The sequence below is a fragment of the Coccinella septempunctata genome, chromosome 2 (assembly GCF_907165205.1).
Source record: "Coccinella septempunctata chromosome 2, icCocSept1.1, whole genome shotgun sequence".
Classification (NCBI taxonomy): Eukaryota; Metazoa; Arthropoda; class Insecta; order Coleoptera; family Coccinellidae; genus Coccinella; species Coccinella septempunctata.
Genome location: NC_058190.1, coordinates 41,891,272 through 41,910,681, shown reverse-complemented (window position 1 = coordinate 41,910,681; position 19,410 = coordinate 41,891,272). Strand labels below are relative to the sequence as shown.

The window sequence follows — 19,410 nt, the reverse complement described above, 5'->3', positions numbered from 1 at the left end:
TGTTTCTTTTGACCTCAAGAATCTACTTTTAAAATATTTGTACGAGTTGAAGACCCAACCTATATAGCTAGAGGTAAATATTATTGACATGTTTAGATTCAGCTACACGACAGACTGCATAATTTTTTCACGTACAAGGATTATATATTTTACAGGGTGTCCAATAAGCATTGCGAAAAAATTCAGGATAGTGATCTCTCAATTACTTTGGAGTTGGAAAAGTCTTTTAGGACTTTGTCCGGATATACTTCCTTTGTAGGTACAGGGCGTTGGATTTATTCCAAATAAATAACGAATTTCTCGATATTTTCAAAACGGTTGGATGTATTTGAACGAGACTGAGATTGAGATATCTCAAGTGACTATTTCAAGTTGAATCCCTCATCTTTAGCACTTACGGGGGCGTAAAAATAAAATTTCATTGCAAACCAATATTTTTATATCTCATATCGATTTTACTAGAAAATATATGATGAGGTGAGTGTATGAACCGCAGAGAGGTCTAAAAAAATAGTATGTAAACATTTTTCAGGTTGAAAATTCAAAGCATCTTCAATTCATAAATGTGCGTTATTATTTTGCCAACTCCAGATTAATTCTTACAGAATATCCATATACCATCAGATTATATGAAATGAATATTCGTTAAATTCAGATTCAGATTTGACAACAGAAGCTATTCTTCATGATAATAATGATTAACTTTTGCACTTCAACTTACAAACTCGTAAACCACGGTTTACGAGCTTGTAACTTGTTAACGTCCATCCATAAAATTCGTCAAGTAGGATATGAAATTTTTGAGATTGATATGAAAACTTCGTCACAAAAATCCGAAATCATCAAATTTCAAAGATATTCACAATATAATAAAAAAATTTCTCATCTGCCCATTTCCAAAGGAATAAAAAGTAATTACGATAAAAACGATAAAAAATTAAGATGAGAGAGAACAATAATTTCTTTAAGAACACCTAAAACAATCTCCATTCAGTTGAAAATAACACTGAAATTATTTTGTTCAGAATTCTCATCCATGTTACCTTGAAAAAGAGGATACAGAGTCCTCGAAACGTTGGCAAATATTTGTAACTGATATGATTGTTATTCCCTAAAAGAACATTCTGAAAAAACAAATCAACCATTACTTCAGTTTCGTTTTGACATGCCTCAAAGTCAGGGGTGAAATATCAGAATATCTTTTACTGCAGACTCTCAAACTGATGTCTTATGGTCTTATGTCATCAATAACATTCTCTGCATTATTCCCTCTTAATTCTCACTGAACAATTAGTGCAATTAAATAATTAATTAATTGCTAATAGCATGAATCATCTGAAAATAACCTGCATTATATGAACTTTCGAAGGTCTAGCAGCTCGTAAACAAATCAAACAGGATCTCATTTTTCTCGTTATTACTCTTTTATGTGACTTGTAATAATGAATCTGAAACATACACTCGAAAACAAAAATATCACCAGTCCTATCTAGAGGTAGACTTGGGTTTCCCATACTTTATTCCTTGAAATTTTTCACTAAATTTTTCCAAATCTCCTCTTCCCAGAAACCCACAAAGTACTTTCTCCGAATTTGTTTTCGTACTGTGGATCTGTTGGGGTCTGATATCTAATTAAAAACAATAACAAAACGATAGATAATATAAATCTCCTTGATGATGCCTAGGAGTTGAGGTCATCCTGGAACCAGTAATGAGATAAAAGAACGAATGTTTCGGATCACTAAATAACACGTTTATCATTATCCCTTAGGTATAAAAGAACAGGTTCGGTATCATCGGAAGACAGTCTTCTTCTGTTAGTAGTCAAAGCATCTTCCAATATGGCCAAGATATTCGTAAGTTGATTTACCTGACTTTTCATTTTCATTATTTTTCGAATTTCATAGTTTTAATGACTAGGCTTCATTTTAACAAGTCAATAAAAGGTCCCAAATCAGGACCCTCATTCAATGGACAACTAAAAAAAATTGAAAAATATGCATTATATATAAAATCTTAATCTGCTTTTCCATCAAGTATACAGGGTGAGTCTGTGACTCGTACAAATATTTTAACAGTAGATTCTTGAGGTCAAAAGAAACACTTTTTCCTATACCTACCATTTTTTTCGATCCTGCCCTGATAAAAAGATATAGCATTACACTAGAAAATATGTGTAATACTTTTATTTTACAAAACGCTCAAATATTCATTAGATAGCGTCAGATTCAGTTACAAGAGTTGGGCTCTTTTAATTTTTGGTATTTTTATGGTACTTAATGGTCATAATAAGAAAACTGGATGACGTGGATGATATATTGTGTTGGAAAAAGATTCATCAAACAAATGAAAACCTATATTCCGAAATTCATTCTATTCGATGGAACCGTTTGTGAGATAGAAGTAAAATTGGTTTTCAACAGCCTGTATCTTTTACTCCGAGCCGATTCGGAAAAAATAGCAAAAAAAAGTGTTTCTTTTGACCTCAAAAATCTACTGTTAAAATATTTGTACGAGACAAACACTCACCCTGTATATGATATTCTATTATAGAGGACTAAGAATAATAGAAAATTACGTGGGAAGCTGAAATTTCAACTCTGATTATTGCTTTCGATTATGAACAACTATTCTCAATAAGCTTTTCTGATAACATCGATAATAAAGGAAATTAACTCTTGATCAGAATTTCAATTAAGAGTTTAGAATTATTATTATTCGAATACAAAAATTTTCTACGAATTTTCTCAAGCATAAAATTTTTAAGCTACTAAATAGTAAAATAGTTTTCTTTATGGTGCCAACATCTTGAAATTCACCTGAAAACCATTTTTTTATGAACTTTCATATGGACTGAATCCTGCATTTTTCCAAAATTTCAATCTGGAAGGGATCAACTTGATCTAAAAAAACTATTTGGATTCCATTTTCGTCAATAAATCGTATAGGTCTTTGTATAAATTTATTTTGAGTAGTCCTTGCTTAGTAACAGGTGCCTAAAGATGGCACTTGGGAAAGAATTTTTAATTTCTTCCTTACAAATCCGAAAAGTAACAGAAATGAGAGAAACCATAACAAAAATGAAATTGTGCAGACATTCTATGGGAGTGAGGAGGCAATGAAATAAATATTTGTCGTGTTCCCCTATAATTGCAAAGGGTAGAAAAAGCCTCCCCTTACATTTTTTCCCAAGAAACTTTTTTCCTTATTCGTATTATGCAATTGAAAAATTAATATTTGTTAACTTGATTTATTTCGAACAAACAAGGTAATTTCTTACTGAAAGCAATAATTTTTGAGGAAAAAATAATTCATCAACAGATACGTAACGTGAATCATATAAATATAGGCTGAAATTTACTTCGAATTTAAATTTACCTAGTAGGCGCAAGAAAAAAATTAAAAATTGCTTTTCAGGTGCTATGTATCAAAGCAGGAGCTAAAAAAAATTCATATGAAAAATCCACACTATTTTTTCGCAATAAAACCACCCCACAATTTCGCAACTATTCATTAACAACCTCTATTTCCTTTTTCAACTCAAAATCCCTTTAGATTCATTTTCCAAGTGTTAAATTTTACTTTAAAATTTCAGGTTATAACTCTTCTTGCCGCTATGGTAGGAACTGCCCTTAGCGGTGGATATGGGGGTGGACAAGGTGGAGGTCACGGACAAGGAGGTCATGGCCAAGGAGGATTGATTGGTGGTAATGGTGGTGTCTACCACGGAGGTGCTGGTGGTGGTCACGGAAGTGGTCACGGCCAAGGTGGACTGATTGGAGGAAATGGTGGAGTCCACCACGGGGGTTCAGGACTTGGAGGAGGACATGGAGGTTCAGGAGGTGGTTATGGACAAGGAGGATTAGGAGGTGGTCATGGACAAGGAGGATTAGGGGGTGGTCATGGACAAGGAGGATTGGGAGGTGGTCATGGACAAGGAGGTCTAATTGGCGGTAATGGTGGTGTTCACCACGGAGGTGCTGGTTTGGGAGGAGGTCATGGAGGTGGCCACCATGGAGGTGCTGGTCTTGGAGGTGGACATGGTGGTTATGGAGGTCATGGTGGCCATTATTAAATACATAGAATAGTGTGAAGTCTGTGTTCCTAATATTTTTTAATTTATAATTAAAATTTTTGTGATATAATGGTAATTATATTCGTGTGTATTAATTCAATCCCAAATGGAATAAAACAAAAGTAAATTCGGCGTTTACCAATAAAAAAACTGCAAAAAGAAATTATTCTGTTATGTATTGCTTATTTCTGAAAGGCAACAAATGCATAAGTCCATTCATCCACTCATTTTTTGTATGAACAATTTTGTTTCAGTTTGGTGCATTATTACTGAAAATAATTAACATAAACATTAAATGGGGAAGTTTCAAACTTAACCCAAAAACTGAGGAGAATCAAATTTTTGATAAGACTAGAGCATATAGTCAAAAAATCAAGGAAAAGCTTAAAAGAATGAACCTCGTAAAAATATACATCAAACCAAGTCAGAAATTTTTTCGATGTTTGACGCTTTACACACTACAAAAATTAATGGAGCATCGACCATTAAATTAAATGTTAGAAAGGTACTATTTTCATTGATCACAAAGTAGGAAGTAGGTACCTATTCTGGAGAATAAGGATAATTTTGGAAGGATTCGTGTAAAAATCGTCAGAGGAATTCAACGACTTTTTCTCCTTTTATCAACTGCTCGTCAAAAGTTAAAGATTTTCAGTTAGTTTCTGTGTTCTCTTCAGAAAAAACAATTTCTTTTTGAAATATATTGTTAGTAAAACATAGTCAACTACTTCTGGGTTTTTGACGAATAAGCAAAGTACCGTGACATAAATTTTGGCTTTACCATTTACTGAATGATCCATTTGCACTTGTGTTCGATCAGCTTGAAACATTCCAAATGCTCTGTTGTCATCGCCATCGGATAAAACTTCTCTTGGCATAATGAAAATTCGATTTTTAATTGCGTGAAACCGTGTGATCTTGTTGAAAATGAAAAATAGACTGAAATGGTTAAACTTAATGAAAACTTGCTTCACGATCAACCAGAAGATTTCTTACTAATCGGTATGAGTTACATAAACTCATTGAAAAAAATATTAAGATGATACCTACGGAAAATATGAATCTTCAAAAAACATCAACATGCTCAGTTTTTGAGGACTAGTTTGAAATGAGGATGGTATACCTACCTAGTTGATTCCTTGAATCGCTAGTTGAAGATTTTCGATTTCGTTGTGATTAATGAAAATAGTCCCTAACATTTAAAATCGAAAATCTTCAACTAGCGATTCAAGGAATCAACTAGGTAGGTATACCATCCTCATTTCAAACTACTCCTCAAAAACTGAGTAAGTTGATGTTTTTCGAAGATTCATATTTTCCATAGGTATCATCTTAATATATTTTTTTAATGTGTTTAAATAACTCATACCGATTACCTAGTTAGACATTTTCTGATTGATCGTGAAGCAAGTTTTCATTAAGTTTAACCATTTTAGTCTGTTTTTCATTTCCAACAAGATCAAACGGTTTTACGCAATTAAAAATCGAATTTTCATCATGCCAAGAGAAGTTTTATTCGACGGCGATGACAACAGAGCAATTGGAAAGTTTCAGGCTGATCGAACACAAGTGCAAATGGATCATTCAGTAAATGATAAAGCCAAAATTCATCTCACGGTACTTTTCCTAATATTCGCCAAAAACACATAAGTGGTTGACTATGTTTTACTAACAATATATTTCCAAAAGAAATTGTTTGTTTCTGAAGAGAACACACAAACTACCTCGAAATCTTCAACTTTTGACGAGCACTTCATAAAAGGTGAAAAAAGCCATTGAATTCCTCTGACGATTTTTACACGAATCCTTCCAAAATTATCCTTATTCTTCCAGAATAGGTACCTACTTCTTTGCGATTTCTACGGAAACTTGATTTGAGCGTGTCGGTTATCTTGTTAACAACAAAAACAGAACGATAAATACTGATGGAAATTTTCTTCATGTCATGATTCCCAGGAGTTAAGTCCATCCTGAAATCAGTCATTCGTTAAAAGAATGTTTTGAATAATAATTCTCGAATGAATAATACGTTTATCATTATCCTTAAGGTATAAAATGACTGCATTGGCATAATCGGAAAACAGTTTTCTTGTTGCAGGTCGAAGCGTCTACCAATATGGGCAAACTATTCGTAAGTTTATTTTTGTCACCTTGCTGGTTGAATCCTAGCGTTTTCATAAATTAACTTCCCAATTATGTATGTATATTTATTGTCTTAGTTCATATAAAATTTTGTTTGGGTAAGGAGATATAAAAAAACTTTAGTTCGGATAGCCTTTCTTAGGAATGAATTAACTAGAACTGTTTAAAAAGGTGGTACATAGATAAAGACACAGGAAAGTATAGATGAAATGAAATACAAATAATCAAGTTGCAGCTATAAGACATGTTTACACCAATTTTAAATCTGTAGTAAACACACACATGTTTCAATTGAACTTTCAAAAAAACGAGTCACCAAATTTCATGCTATGAGTTATTTTTAATCTTTAATCGTTTCTAATATTTTTCTAAATTGTATTAGTTCATGTAGAATATCATTGAGTGAATACCATTCCTGAAGACTTTTACGTTATAATTGTTGGGAGAAAAACCTTCTTCAGTTTTCTTGGAAAAGTGGTGGTGGTGAAAATTACAATTCAATTTACATCTTCATATATATTCATATATAAACAAGAGGTTATTGCTATTCAACAAAATATTGGAGGTTAAATAATTGCTTCTTTCAAACTATATTCCCCATATTTCATGATGGAAATTCATCGGGTTTTTGTCCCAAAAATGACAACAGGTTTTCAAACGCTTTTCTGCATAGCTATTTGCATATTCCTTGGAGAAATAACAAACCAATAAATACAAGTCATACAATTGTTTCCGGTAGATTCGGGTGACTTGGGACAGTCCTGTAACTTGGGACAATTACCCCCTTGCAGATTTCTTTGTTTCTTACCATTTATGACAAACTTATAAGATTGTGTAGCGTCTATTAGGTTAGTTTAATAAGTAATTAATGTTGAGTTTGCCGTTACCAGAGCGTTTGAATTGACAGGAAAAATTAACGAATTCAGGAGAGTAAAAGCGCGTGTTTTTATGGCTCTTATACTTTCTAGTGTCCTGCACATGTGTTTCACTTTGTGCATGTGTAATTTTTTTTCTGGATACGTGGGATATTGAGATATAAGATATGTCATGAAACAAGGTTATTTACAAATCAAACGGCAACACGGATCTCATTCATTTATTTTGTTGTTTCATAGAGTGACTTGGGACAATGCCGAATAGATACAAGCGGCGCATTTTGGTAGCAGGAAATATGCCGATTTTTCGCAGGATATTATTATCTACGTTATTTCCAAAAAGAAATCACCAAAGAATGAAAGAAATCAAGGTTCCCTCGTTTTGTTTAGTTTTTTTACATTTGAGTTGCAATATATTCACTTTCGCTGTAATAGGGGTTTATCATTTGATTTCCTTACCGAATTTGAACTATATAATCACAAATTATAATTTTTCAAACCTATACAACGTCCCAAGTCACTTATTTCATTTGAGAGTTGAGAAATTAATGGATTTCAACTTATGTCCCAAGCCTCCCAACTCGGTGGGTGAGTTGGGACAAGTATGTTTTATTTTTTTTTTTATATCCGAATTCTGAAGCATGGTATATATCCTAATCAATAGTCTGAGTCATTTTGCATATTTGAACCTCTTTCTCACATGAAAATAGGTCACCGTTCTTGAAATATGACAAGTTGAATTTCAAAATCGTCCCCGAATCTACGGTACCGTGATATACAGAAACGTAACATAGTGTGCCAGAAATCTTTATTTGAAAGAAAAGCATGTCAACAGGAGAAATGGGATGTTCCAGGCTTAACCATTTATCCTGTTAATTTTTACCCTTTGGCCTTTTATAGGTGGCCGGTGGCCCTTTCATCCTTTTGACTGTGGGTACACAGTTTCATAAGTATATAAGGATCCACCCCATTACATCAATAGCCTTATGTTTTATGAAATGAAGGTTTTTAGCGGCATGCAGACAGGAATTGAATTCTGAAAAAAGTACCACCCAGAGCAGGATTCGAACCTACGACCCCCCGATTACCGCTCAGGTACTCTCCCAACTGAGCTACCCGGGCTGACGTGAGGATTCATCTGCATTGTCTGTAAACCAATATCCTCAGAATCCACTTTTTTCAGAATTCAATTCCTGTCTGCATGCCGCTAAAAACCTTCATTTCATTATATTTCAGACAATAAAACTTTCATCACAACTTATTTTTTATTTTTACAAAACGATTCGTTTATCAGAAAATCTTTGCATCCCACTTTAAAATCAACCAGAACCTATTACACCGTTGTGATTGATTTTCAGGTTATAATTCTTGTTGCGGCAGTGCTAGGAACTGCCCTCTGTGGTGGATATGGCAGTGGACAAGAAAGCCACGGCCAAGGAGGATCTAGTGGTGGACACAAACAAGAATCTAATCATGGAGGTGGGTTAGGGAATGTCCACCATCAGGGAGGTGATCACGGTCAAGGAGGGCGTGGTGGTGGTCTCCAAGAAAAAGATCACAGCCAACATGGATATGGTGGCGGTGCTCAAAGCCATGGAGGTGGGCATGGTGGTAGTGATGGGCATGGTAGCCATTATTGATCTTTAACACATATTATAATCCATAAGTATTAACCTTAATAAAAAAACATTTTCTGTGATGTTATGCTTATTTGATCAGTGTATTTATTTCAATTCCAAATCATAATGGAATCTCCAATTGGAGTGTATTTCTTCATATGGATTAATTGAATAATGGTGTAAGACATGGCTGCTAAATGATACTTCATGTTTATATAAGGAAAAATTTAATAATATTGTAAAATATCCCTTCGTCGTACAAAACAATGAAACTAATGTTTAATGAAAGACTTCAAAATAATGCGAATTGTCGATTTCAATAGCGATATGGGGAATCCCTCGATATGGATGTGTGACCTCTTCCGCTACCTTCGTTCCTGTCACGACCTCCAATTTCACCCCACTGCCTGTTGTTATTGTTCCTATCTCCTCCACGCCCATTCCAGCGATCGTTATTATCCACCCTCTGGATGCTTGTGGAGGAATCTCTGGAGTGATGACTTTCAATATCTCGATCTCTTGGCCCGTAGGGGGTGCAGTGGGCAATGCAGATCGCCAAAACAAACAAGAGTATCGACTGCAAAAGGGAAATCAATTGAAAACGTTTATATTTGCCTCATTTTTTGTCAAGGATGGTAGAAATAAGGTGACTTCTATTATTTAGAATCATTCTTCGGCATAAAGAGCATTAACGTTTTTTTTTAAATGACGTTGGAGGTTTTCTCTACAAGAAAACCGTAGGAACCATTGAAAACTCATAGTGTTATGGGCAGTTAAAAAAAGAATCAAAGGATGCAATGAAAAGTTTCGAAGAAATTTAAGGGGTGATTAAAATAAAAAATAAAAGGTTGTGGGTTTAAGAAAATATTGAAACTTATGAACAGATTAAAAGGTCAAAATATTTTCCTTCATCCCTCACCCTGGTATTTTATTAATTTCGAGAATAACACGAAATTGTTATGTGGAACAAGATAAAAGCGGGTTGTATAGCATTTTTAATAAGCGGTTTCGAACATAAGTTCGATGTGGTTTTTGATGTTATCATCTCTGAAAATTTTTCCCGATATTGTGAATTCACTTTGTCTAGATTGACAATTCTCGAACAATCCAGTATTTCCAATGAAGAGAGTTTTGTCGTTAAAAGCCGAGACAGTTCAATAAAAATTTACAAGAGACGCATCTTTTCTCATCATGAATTCCATAAATCCCACTACTATATACCCTTAGATCCTCAAACAGGTACATAACTTATGAAGATACGACATAAATTTTCTTTAAAAACGAATTTCACTCTGTACATAAGATGTTTGAATTGCCAGTTATTATTCTCTTCCAAATTGTATTCAACATTTCACCCAATATTTTCAACACTTTTATGAGATATATAGGACGTAGGTAGGTACTTCACATTCACAAACAACACTGTTCAATTGATGTCGCCGCTAGAAAAATTACAACAGTGTTTTATGTGGAGATTTTGAGGGCCATTCAATAGAGTTCCAATTAATTATCCTATCCCCTGATAAATATTGTTTCAGAATACATTTTTTTCGGTTCCATCGAATAGGCTCCAACATATCAAAATTTATCACCGCAGTCAACTTCTTTTAAGTAATTGGTACAAAAATTTGTTAACATGAAAAAGTTAGCATTTTGAGGATATAATGTGCGACGATATGGAATATCAATAAAATGACTTACCAGGAAAATCTTCATTTTGGCAGTGAAATTTAAAGTTTACTCAGTTGACGTAAATAATGTTCTACCTCTTACGGAACAGAACTAAACTTTATATTGTTCCGAGTCCTGTCATGATTATCTTATATCAGCTGATGCTTCTTGAACTTACTGCCCCTCTAAAGTATTCCGAGAAGATTGGAAACAACAAATACACACATTTTAACTTCTAAGTATGTCAAATTATCTGAAGTTGAAAACAAATAAAATTTCTATTGGCATATATTCGTTTGCGAATGGAATTTTTGTTTACCCAAGCAGGATCGTAATTCTCGGAAAGTTTCTTGGTTCATTGGTTCATTATAGTTCCGATGGGGAAGAATGTTGTCTGTGGAAATATCTGTGGGGCTCTGAATATCAAAAAAGAATATGCAGGATTAGGTAGAAGTACGGACACTCAACTGGCAAATATTTTCAGAATTCAAAATATATCATTTCAATGAAATTTCAAGATAGGAAATGAAGGGTCAGCTTAAGGTATATGATGTATGATGAGTGAATAATGCATCAGCATCACATTTCTTTAGGTGAATCCACATTCAACAACAAACTTTCTCTTTCGAATATTTTAAAATTTGACAAGGTTACATGGAAATGAGGAATATTATGTTCGGTGCAGTATAATTTTGTTTTCAAATCATATTTTATCATCTCCTCCAACAGAATCATTAAAATTAAAAAAAAAACGTTCATGCACAGCACTCATTAAATAAAAAAATATAGAGCCCCCAGATTAATCAGTTTCTTTCACATTATAGCATAACATGAGCTTTAATCATGTGAACTAGTATAACTCTTTATCAAGAGTACCCTGTGTCTTTGTTTATCTTTATTCATTGCGAACGAATAATAGTCACGACTCATAATTCTACTGATAAATTGATGTTTGTAACTTTGTGAAAGAAGATTGAGAAGTTAGTACCTAGTTAATTTCTTTGTGAGCGGAAAATTAAAAGCACTTTGCCATGTTTAAAGCTCTGGTAAGTATACCTGCACTCTGTTTTGCATCGGCATACGACAAATGAAGGGTTCAGAGCTTAAGTGAACCAAGTCCATGCAGCCAAGTTTTGAGATGAATGGCTTAGAAGTTATTTATCACCAATTAATACAAAAGTGACTTCTTTAGATTTTAAAAGGTTAGAATGTAAGCATATGCATGCATACATAAGAACAATAATATATAAAGAAGTAACTTTTGAATTAATTGGTGATGAACAACTTCTGAGCAATTCATCTCAAAACTAGGCTGCATGGACTCTTGGTTCACTTCAGCTCTGAACCCCTCAAATCATGGTCTTTTAATTTTAATTTCTGAAAGTTAGATATAATTTTTTATTATACAAAAAATCGAATGGTCGCATCGTAGGAAGTGAAAAAATTATCATAGATCTAAATGTGATACATATTCTAAAAGATCAACTCTTCTTTCTTGTAATGAATCTCGAAATTTCATCGAGCTCCTTTAGAGAAGACAAAACACAATTAATAATTCTCAACTATAACTATAATAATTTACCCTATCCTCCGCATACTTTGATTTTCAAATATGTAAAAGAACTAGCAATCAGAATCACTGAACGAGTATACCAGGGTGTTTCACGGAGAGATTAGACAAAGAAAAATGCTGAATGCATTTGAGCCATTGAGCCTTTTCAAATGTCCATAACTTGTGAATGTATAAGTGGTAAAATTTTGATGAAATTTGGTTGGCTCGTTTACTTCCAATGACCCTTTGAGATGTTAATGAAATCGAAATTTTGCTTTATACTGAAAATGAAAAGAAAAATTGAAATGTGAAGTAAAATTCAGGGGAAATTTTCAATGTACCCACATCTCTTCTAGGTTTTCTGTATCCCCATGATACTGGGATTAACTTTGGCAGCGGTAGAAACCAACAAGCGAGGAGGACATGGTATCTTCCACGGCCTCGAAGAAGCAGGAGGAAAAAGTTCCTGGTTAGAAGAAACAAAAGTGGACTCCGTTAAAATCAGTAAGGGAAACGCGAACTCATTACTCAGCAACACTGATCCCAAGTCGAAAAAAAGCTCCATATACCTACAGCCTGAGCCAAGAGGCCTCGAATATTTGTTGGATGTACCTGACCACAATCCGCTCCTAACGAACTTCTACAGAAGAAGACGTGCTACTGATAAATATGAGCTCAATAAAATAAGAAACATAAGACAAATCAACCTCCAACCAGGTAATGTTATACCTGGATCTAGAGGTCAGGCTGTCCTATATGGAGTTCCTAACGGAGGTGTTCCATCCTACCAAAACGGTGGGTTCCCTCAAGGATCCCCCAATCAAAATAGCGGAGTTCCTCAAGGGATTCCTTCGGGTCCGTATCAAAATGGCGGATTTCCTGAAGGAATTCCTTCACGTCCTTATCAAAATGGTGGACCCCCTCAAGGACCTGACTCACATTATGGTGGATATAGAACTTATGGTTATTAGGCCCTTTATTTGGTATTCAACCAACATAACATTTTATCCATATTTTTCATCTCATATTCGATAATTTCAAATCACCTATTCATATTGATATACAAATGAAAACCCAATATGTTCCTAATAAAAATAAATTTATTTCATGAGAAATTTATTTACATATTCAAAACCAATGATCTCATATTGTTTATATATGTTACGGGCAATGTAAATAATTGGGCATTGTTTATAATGACCAGGCAATTTAAAAAGTGCCCAAAAGGATTTGACAAAATGATAAATTATGTTGCAAATATTACATTGCCCGGTTATTATGTATAATGCTAAAACTCAGGTGGGCAATTTGAAAATTATATATTATTCATATTTCTTTTAAAAAATAACAAATTTTTGCATACCTGACTGACAAAGTAACAAACAAAACATAACAAATAAAATTTCACATGCTGGCAAACAAACCGGTGGGATGAAATAAGTACAAACAAAACTTAAGTCCAAATGAAACTAAAGTATTAGATATGTACATACTTTCAAATTTATATTCACACAAAATGTCAATACGTAGCAATACAGGCCAATACAGGCTCTATTCATTAGAGCAGCTTCCACTTTGGTGACATTTCGAGTTACATAGCTTTTTTCTTTTCGACACTTGCGCTCGTCGGATTTACAGCTACCTTTACAGCCACATCGACTATAGCCTGTCTTGGATGACAATCTTGCACATTCTCTTAGTTAAATCTCCATCTGTGGAATATCTTTGCCATTCTTTTCACATAGGTTGTCCCTTTGGTGTCAATTTATCAAAGTGCCCAAAGAAATAATAGCGGTATTTATATTGACCGGGCAATGTGAGAAATTATTGTGAAGTAATTCAAATTTATCAAGTTTCCCGATTTTAATGGTCATTATTCATAATAACCAAGCATTATGAATACTGACCTAAATAATTACATTGCCCGTAACATATACAACCACAGTAGCTTTGAAATGGAGATTGAAAATATTCCAACAAAAATTAAAGACCAATGTGCGTAATTTGGAAATAAGTGAAAAACAAAATTCAATAAATTACAATAATTCATGATTAAATTAAAAAAAAAATACAAAAATTACCCTATACCCAGTTGGAAGAATCTCAATTATAATTTTGGTTGACTAAAATTGTAATCCTCCATAAAAAGGTTAAATTATATAACGTGGATTAAATTATAATTGACGTTTTTGCAACTGAGCGTTATTCACTTAAATTAACGAACTATTTGCCCACTGAACAACTTCCGTTGGTAGGCCTTGGGATGACTTTACAGCCTCAGCAATCTGTTGTGAAGTTGCTTCAAGTTTGAATAATTGGTATTCTTTTTGTATTCTGGTGCCACCTCCACCAACAAAGGTGATGAGCTCTAAATTCTAAAAAAATATCTTGATATACATACATGGAATGTTTAACATTACTCGGCATATAGACAGTATTTCGAAATAAAAAATTCTGCAAATGCGACTGGTTTTCAAAACTGGTATAATGGTATAGTGACAATTTTTTTTCACGAAAATCATTGAATTTTGTACATAGGTGTTTTATGATATGCTAATCTCATAGCGCTACCTATTTTGCCGATAGACTTTCAAGAAACTGGGCCACAAAACGTTAACCATGTTTTGAATTCCTTGAAAATTGTTAAACCATTTTTTCATGAAACGCAAGATTTTTGAGAAAAATCTAAAAATTTTCGCATATCATAAAACTCCTGTGTACCAAATTCTGTGATTTTTGTATGACCAAATTCTGAGATGAAAGGAAAAGACGAAGAGGCGAACTTCTAAAGAGGAAACCTCCTGGAAAAATCTAAAATTTGAGTTTCCTAATTTTGTGTCGAGAATCTGTATACAAATTTTGTTGCATTAATTTCAGTACATCCTTTGGACATAACGTTTTTTATTCTTCTTGTTTAACCAAGCATGAGCTGCATAAGAGATGACGAAATCTGAAAGAAAACGCCTGAAACAACTTTTATGTCTCATCCATGAATTTCTCCCACTCTCCACTTCATTCAGGAAAAAACATTCAAAATTCACAATTAAATAATGTTTCCTTAATCTTATCAAAAGGAGTCGATTGCAAATTTTCCATCGAGATTTTCAGGGCGAACATAAGTTTATTGATAAGCGTTTACAACGCATATTAATTACAAGGCATTCAATATGTCTACATATAAAAAAAAATTTGAACCGCCAAAAAGATACCTGAAGGCATCGAGAAACATTTGGAGCGAATACACCGATATGGTCAGAACGCACAAACCGCTTGATTTAACGCTTGGTTTTCCTGATTTTCCGCCCCAGAAACAAGTAACCGACGCTTTGGCAAAGGTAGCTGACACAACTTACGAGCAAACCTACAATCCATTTGGTCAGACCAATTTACTGAATTCTTTAGCCGGACTATATACAAAACTATTAAAACGTAACATAAATCCTGAAAAAGAACTCATCACAATGGCAACAGGTTGTCAGAGTTTACATGTAGTGATTATGAGCTTAGTTGAAGAAAATGACGAAGTCATAATAATCGAGCCTTATTTCAACTATTACGAGATCTTTGTGAATATAGCTGGCGGAAAATGCAGATTTGTTTCTCTTAGATTTCCTACGGGCGACAAAAAAAATGAAGGGCTTTGTACATCAGGTTTTACTTTGGATAACGAAGAACTCAGCAATGCTTTCAACGAAAAAACTAAACTTTTCATACTGAATACGCCGAACAATCCTTCAGGTAAGGTATTCACAAAAGAAGAATTATCAGTTATAGCAGACCTATGTAAGAAGTGGAACGTTGTCTGCCTCGCTGATGAGGTGTACGAATTTTTTGTTTACCCTCCGCATGAACACGTCAGAATCGCAACATTGTCAGGAATGTGGGAAAGAACAATAACGATGATCTGTCCTGGAAAAGCGTTTGGCGTGACTGGTTGGGAATTGGGGGTGGCCTATTCATCTGAAGAATTGATAAGAAAGTTACAAATAGCACATCAAAATATAGTCCACGGCAACAACGTTCCTATACAAGAAGCTTATGCCATCCTCTATGAAAAAGTAATTGAACAATTTGATGAAAGTAACAACTTATTAAATTCCCTAACTAAAGACTTGGTGCATAAAAGAGACTCCATGCTGCATATCTTGAAAAAAGTAGAAATGGAACCTAATGTTCCAGAGGGTGGTTTCTTCCTTTTGGCAAATTGGTCTTCTTTTGCTGCGAAAGTAGATTTTGTCTGCGACAGTAGTGAACCGAAGGATTTTCAGTTTGCCAAATGGATGATTGGAAATATTGGTTTGGCTACTATACCATTGAGTTCCTTCTATAGTGTGAAGCATAAGCATTTAGGGGAAAATTATATACGATTATGTTTCAACAAGAAACCAGAAACGCTCACAGAGTTTGCAAATATTATGAAAAAATATATCGATGTAAACATTAGTCATATCGAATAGGATCACAATTCTTTTTTCTTCCAGTAAAAGGGAAAATATTTTTCGATCTTCGAGAAACCAAAAATGAAATAATATTTTTTACTATGTAGTTGTCTTAGCAATAAAAACTGTTATAATTGAATCAATTTGCTTCGTTACATTTTACACTACCCATTGAAATTTCCATGAAAATGTTGATGTACGATTGGGACATTAAATTTTGACAGACTTCCTTGAAAAAATTCTTTCTAGTAATATTCAAACAATACAGGGGGTCCCACCAGAGGTGCCCATTAATAGTTTACAAATCTGTTTGAAATTTTGAACAAAGACATAAGGAATGGAATAGCCTGTATAACATTACATTTTGGAGAGTATTTTTTCAGAGATATTTGCTGTTTTTTTGAAGAAAAATGACTGATGAAGGCTAGAAGGAAACTGCTCATTCTTTATTTCATCTATGAAAATTTTTCAATCTAAGGAAGATTAAAGCTGAATTCTATTTAGAAACTTTATCCTACCTGTAAATGTTCAAATGCTTTCATGATAACTGGCCTCTGAACCGTCTGGACAGAGGAATTAGCATTGGCGAATTTTGTATACCTTGCTAATACCATTTCGAAATTCATTGGTTGTTTATTATATATATCAGCATGATGTTTCATTGCTATAACAAGGCATAATTCCAGAACACTTAAATCATGTATTGCCTGTATAGTACTATCTTTCTCAAATTTTTTCAATTCCTCTTGAAAGTCAGATGCTGTTATTTCATCTCTATCACCCCTCAAATTTGATATAATAGAAATCTAAAAAAACAAATATGAATTTTGGTGCCAGTAACTCAGCTCTCATTCACCAACCTACCAACATATTTTTAAACTGGTTTTTACTTATATCAATATCCACCAACCGTTGAATCGCACTTTTAAAAGATTTATCTTTCACTAATTGTTGTACCTGCTTATTCCATTTTGTTATGGACGATGTTGACAAGTTATTATTTATTATAGAATCAGATGATTTAAGTGATAATATGGTTTTGATATTTTCTAGAGTGTATTCAAGCATGGCATTTTCATCATTAGTATCAGAGAATAAAAATATTTGTCTATGTGAATAACGAGATTTGACTCGCTTCTCTAAGAGCTCTACTACATCTAAGCGACATGTTAGGCCTAAAACCAATTCTTACTTATTATAAATTCATCCAGAATTGAATATATATTTATATATACCTAGAACACAAATGGCAGTTTGTGCAGATTGAGAAATATCAAACAAATTATACAGGAGTGTCTGATTGTGATGGTGACAAAAAGAGTCAAATTCATCCAAGATAAATATAACACTTTTTGATGTATCTTTGTTTCCTGATTTCAAACTATCTAAAAGGAAAGCTAAATTCTCTGCAAAACTGCCAAAAACTTTTCCTTCAACAACATTCAATAAGTTCATCTGTCGAGTAATAGCCTTGAGAGCCAAATTATCATTTGTATGTACATATCCATGTAGCTTGACAAGAAAAGAATTTTCAAGAAATGTTTTTGAAGAGGTGACTTCTTTCAGAATATCTTTGACAAGCTGAAAACCGGCGATTTCAAATCATTTTCATTATCATTGTTTCGTGTCATTACCGTTGTTTTCCCTGAACCTCTAGGTCCTATAATCAGTGCAGAGTTTGATTCCCCATAATCAACAGTGCTTTCAATCAACTTGATCACTTTTTTTCTCTCTTCTAAGTGGTTTTCCGAATAAATAATATTTTGTATATTTTGGACCAGACATTTTCTAATTGTTGAAATAACCTCAACTTCCCTCATTTTCAATTTTTCTTCACAGATTAGTGTTTTTCGTTAACGGTTATTTGAAAATTTGAACAGAAGTCAAAGAATTTTTGACAACAAACAACAAGGTTAAGTTAGATACCACAGAAGTTAGATCGTCTTTGGTTAGATGCCACAGAAAGAGAACCAATTTGTTTACTTTTTGATAAAACAGTTCTAGGCATGAAAGGTACCTCCATAGTCCTTGGCAATATTTCCTCATTTTCTATTCTTTAATTACATTTTTAACGAAGATCAGGAGCTTCTTATAAAAAATTAGGCGAAACCCTGCTTTCTAACCCAAAGAGTCCTAACTACGCCCATGCAGACCATAGACTTGCAGACATTAAATATTTTATGTTCTGTGGTATTTATCAACAGGAGTGGCTTAAGGAATTTTTGACGAACGAAATTTCCAGCCAGGGACACTCAAGAAAAACTTGTTATACTAATATATACTATAGATAATCCAAGCCTGTCTGTTGAGTTTTATCAGTAACGAATCACTATCGGTTGTACAAAAGTTCAACTTCCTGCCGAGTTCAACCTGTCAAAGTTGAGCTGGACCTTTCCTCTATCCTCTATCTACAACTAAGATCATGATTTAACTCTAATCTTTGATCTACTGTTTTTACTCAATGGCTGGACTCAATCTTAAACTCAGCTTGAACTGTACAACTGGGCTTTAGATGTTCGCATTCAACTCGTGAATTTTATACTTAAAATTTTCACATATTATTGAATAAATTAGAAACAGAAATTAGATAACGTGAATAAAATAGCAACCGGAAATAATTCTCAAAAAAATATCTTTCAGATTTAATTCAAACTGGACACTTGAGTTCAAATAAAATGTTATTAGTGGAAGAATCAGTTAGCTCTACTTGGATCATTATTAGAAATAAACTGATATGATGAATTATTATGATACTGATAATATAATTTGAACCAGTGTTATATTCTGTTTGTAGAAAGTTTGTTAAATACTTTTGTAATTCATCTCAAAGAATCATAAAAATGCTTCACCTGTTCTTTCAAGGATATAACTGGTATTCCACATAGCTCGTTCAATTTAATGCCAGATAATAACTGTAAAATCTTTCAAAATGGCATTAGGAAGTTTCAAGTGAAAGTAGTTTGATTTGAGGATATTTATTGACAGCAAATATAAATTAATTACTTAAATTAAATTACTTGAAACTCAATTCACCACC

At 33.6% G+C, this 19,410-nt stretch overlaps 5 protein-coding genes across 5 annotated transcripts; 4 read left to right on the top strand and 1 right to left on the bottom strand.

Moving 5' to 3' along the window:
* Positions 1–1,697: 1,697 nt before the first annotated feature.
* Positions 1,698–4,156, top strand: LOC123306868 (acanthoscurrin-2-like). Its single transcript, XM_044889047.1, has 2 exons — positions 1,698–1,856; positions 3,596–4,156. Exons 1-2 carry the CDS (start codon positions 1,842–1,844, stop codon positions 4,073–4,075), a joined length of 495 nt encoding a protein of 164 aa, XP_044744982.1. The 5' UTR covers positions 1,698–1,841; the 3' UTR covers positions 4,076–4,156.
* Positions 4,157–6,050: 1,894 nt separating this feature from the next.
* Positions 6,051–8,802, top strand: LOC123306555 (glycine-rich cell wall structural protein-like). Its single transcript, XM_044888601.1, has 2 exons — positions 6,051–6,206; positions 8,451–8,802. The coding sequence occupies exons 1-2, from the start codon at positions 6,192–6,194 to the stop codon at positions 8,730–8,732; spliced, it is 297 nt and encodes a 98-aa protein (XP_044744536.1). The 5' UTR covers positions 6,051–6,191; the 3' UTR covers positions 8,733–8,802.
* A 2,442-nt stretch (positions 8,803–11,244) lies between these two features.
* LOC123306554 (agamous-like MADS-box protein AGL62) lies at positions 11,245–13,049 on the top strand. The gene is made up of 2 exons (XM_044888600.1): positions 11,245–11,428; positions 12,291–13,049. Exons 1-2 carry the CDS (start codon positions 11,414–11,416, stop codon positions 12,903–12,905), a joined length of 630 nt encoding a protein of 209 aa, XP_044744535.1. The 5' UTR covers positions 11,245–11,413; the 3' UTR covers positions 12,906–13,049.
* An 822-nt stretch (positions 13,050–13,871) lies between these two features.
* Positions 13,872–18,298, bottom strand: LOC123306552 (origin recognition complex subunit 4). Its single transcript, XM_044888598.1, has 5 exons — positions 18,008–18,298; positions 17,609–17,954; positions 17,238–17,548; positions 16,892–17,179; positions 13,872–14,309 (listed from the first exon to the last, which is right to left on the bottom strand). The coding sequence occupies exons 1-5, from the start codon at positions 18,191–18,193 to the stop codon at positions 14,145–14,147; spliced, it is 1,296 nt and encodes a 431-aa protein (XP_044744533.1). The 5' UTR covers positions 18,194–18,298; the 3' UTR covers positions 13,872–14,144.
* LOC123306553 (kynurenine aminotransferase-like) lies at positions 14,721–16,516 on the top strand. Its single transcript, XM_044888599.1, has one exon. It carries the CDS (start codon positions 15,102–15,104, stop codon positions 16,389–16,391), a length of 1,290 nt encoding a protein of 429 aa, XP_044744534.1. The 5' UTR covers positions 14,721–15,101; the 3' UTR covers positions 16,392–16,516.
* Positions 18,299–19,410: the final 1,112 nt, after the last annotated feature.

Coding starts and splice junctions, on each gene's coding strand:
- LOC123306553 (XM_044888599.1), top strand. CDS start 15,102: ATGTCTACATATAAAAAAAAATTTGAACCGCCAAAAAGATACCTGAAG.
- LOC123306552 (XM_044888598.1), bottom strand. CDS start 18,193: ATGAGGGAAGTTGAGGTTATTTCAACAATTAGAAAATGTCTGGTCCAA. Junction 17,549..17,608: donor AACTGCCATTTGTGTTCTAG/GTATATATAAAT, acceptor AATTGGTTTTAG/GCCTAACATGTCGCTTAGAT. Junction 17,180..17,237: donor ACCAGTTTAAAAATATGTTG/GTAGGTTGGTGA, acceptor TTGTTTTTTTAG/ATTTCTATTATATCAAATTT.